The 2500-nt window shown below is 36.9% G+C and overlaps 1 protein-coding gene across 3 annotated transcripts in view; it reads right to left on the reverse strand.

Moving 5' to 3' along the window:
* The window catches only part of LOC125038480 (tubulin--tyrosine ligase-like protein 12), a 19113-nt gene that overhangs the window by 11945 nt on the left and 4668 nt on the right, over positions 1–2500 (reverse strand). For 2 of the 3 annotated variants that reach the window (XM_047631958.1, XM_047631957.1), the window contains exons 2-5: positions 2051–2181; positions 1433–1620; positions 942–1093; positions 458–610 (exon numbers count right to left, since the gene is read on the reverse strand). In XM_047631958.1, the coding sequence (XP_047487914.1) occupies positions 458–610; positions 942–1093; positions 1433–1620; positions 2051–2181 (624 nt within the window). Of the gene's footprint in view, positions 1–457; positions 611–941; positions 1094–1432; positions 1621–1815; positions 1832–2050; positions 2182–2500 lie in introns of those variants that run through there. The other variant, XM_047631959.1, reaches the window with a different exon arrangement.

A 2500-nucleotide genomic window follows, 5' to 3' on the forward strand; every position in this document is an offset into this window, starting at 1 on the left:
CACTTGACAAACTGCTGATACCGAGCGTTAATGAAACTGAACTCTTTTTTTATTTTTCTTCTTTTCTTTTATTTTTTATTTTTTTAGGGGTAGGGGGTTCATCTGGGTTACATACCCTCTTTTTTCAGCTTACAGGAGAGTATCCACTAAATAATAAAAGGGAAGAAAATACAAGATTTCTTTTTTCTCTCCCTCACACCAGCATATAAAGACAAAATATCTCACCCTTGTATTGGAATGAAGCCAATAAATTGTTATGTATGTTTCTGTAATGCAGAAATACTAAGACATCACCACTAAATACCATAGATTGTTAATAAGTCTGTAAAATATGTTGCATTTCCTATCTAGTTCCCTTTCCTTCTTTAACATTGTTTCATATAAACACATAATTCACATCATAAAAACCGGACACAGAAAGAACAAAGAATGAAAAACAAAAATTGAGAAAAATTACCTCAAAGAAATCAATTGGCGGCTCCATCTGATGTGGATCGACATGTGTCAAGTCAACGGGAAACCAAGGAAGCATCTGGGCATCCCTGGTGACAGAATCGACAGGTGGCGTCTCTACAAAGTTCCTTGTAACCTCGTCGCCTTCTTCAACATCCTGTTGTCAACGATACAGATTTCCAATTCAACATTCATAAATAACTAATTGCAAGATTTTCTCCATTCTATGCATATATAATTTTTATACCACCTATCAATCAAGCACAATACATAAAGGTACAAATAATCATGTTAGCAATTTACAAGCTATCAAATATGCAGACTTGCTGATCTAAAAATTACCCTATCTACAAGTGTATCAGTCAATGCACATAACTTGAGAAATATTTCTTTCTGAAGATAACCTGGGAAACTGGGGTATGCCTCATACAAAGACACATCTTATACACTGAAAGTACAGTTTACTAGTAACAACACCGAAACCTCACCTGAATGGGGAAAAGCAAGGAGTAACAACACTGATGTGGAGAATAGTAAAGGGGAACAACCCTAAAGTTTGGTTCCCCGCAGTGCTGAATCCGTGCACCAAACTCATCCATGATGTACCATACTGGAAGGCGTTCTTCCGGGGTTTTTCCCACTGCAAATGGACATGCTTTCATACTAAGTCCATTCAATTCATATCATGAATTTCCACATCTGAAACCTACTTGATTATCTTCTTATCTATAGATTTTCATTGATCTGAGGTAAATTTTTCGGGATTGTCAATATTAAGGAGGCAAATAAAAACCTAGGATTTCTTTAACGTACAGTGAAGACTTACCTCAGTGCTGAAGTCCATGGGGCAGAGCATAGTTATTCCTTTTCATCTATTTTCTGTTTGTGCTTTCAAAATCCTATCTCAAACCACACTCTTGCATACCATATCTAAACATCAAAATACACAAGAATAAAAAAAAAAATGCCTATCTCATACCAAGACTGTATGTGTCACAGAACTTCCACATCTCCCTTAGCACTTTCTCGACAAATTCCTCCCTTGTATTATCTTCATTTGGAATGTCCATCAGTGCCACCATCCTTTCCAGCAAACCCAGGATCATTGTCAAGTGTTGGCGTGATTCGTTGGCACTAAACGTCCAGGCATGATCGATCAGGAATACACTGAAAATATAGCAGTCTTGTAAACCTTATATATATATAATGCACATGTGTTGTTGTTGTTGTTTCTATCTACTACTGAACTTTGCAAAAATGTGAAATTGTTTCAGATATGAGCATAAGAGATACAACTCTTTTTCCCTTTCTTTCTTTTCCTCCCTCTCTCTCTGAACTCCATGTTACACCCGCATCAATCACCTTGGGCCTCCTCAGTCTAAAAAAAGATTAATATCATATCTTTGAGCTTGACTTTGTATTCTCAAAAATAAAAATAATTAAAAAAAAAAAAATTAAATAAAAGAGCCAGATTCTAATACTAACCAACATTACTTTCTCAAAACTTATCCAATTCAGTTTCCAATTCAACCACAATCTACTTTTCTACTTCACTCTACTCTCTTAGTGTGCCATATACTTAGCAACAACTACCAACCTGTCAGGATCACTCGCTTTCATGCCGTCCTGCTTGATGACAATGACTTGCCACAGAGGGTCACCTTCTTCATGCTCTTCATCCGAATACGTGAGCTGGCAGAGCTGGAAATTTTCGCCAGCATCGTACACCTGCAGAGGTGGGGAGGAACATACATACATTAATGCCTAACTAAAACAATTTAAGGGGACTATTAGAGAAAATAGAGGGGTTAGATAAGGAACAAGGGGAAACACACACACACACACACACACACACACACACACACACACACATACACATACACATACACATACACATACACATACACATACACATACACATACACATACACATACACATACACATACACATACACATACACATACACATACACACACACACACACATACACATACACATACACATACACATACACATACACATACACATACACATACACACACACAT

The sequence above is a fragment of the Penaeus chinensis genome, chromosome 25 (genome assembly GCF_019202785.1).
Source record: "Penaeus chinensis breed Huanghai No. 1 chromosome 25, ASM1920278v2, whole genome shotgun sequence".
Classification (NCBI taxonomy): domain Eukaryota; kingdom Metazoa; phylum Arthropoda; class Malacostraca; order Decapoda; family Penaeidae; genus Penaeus; species Penaeus chinensis.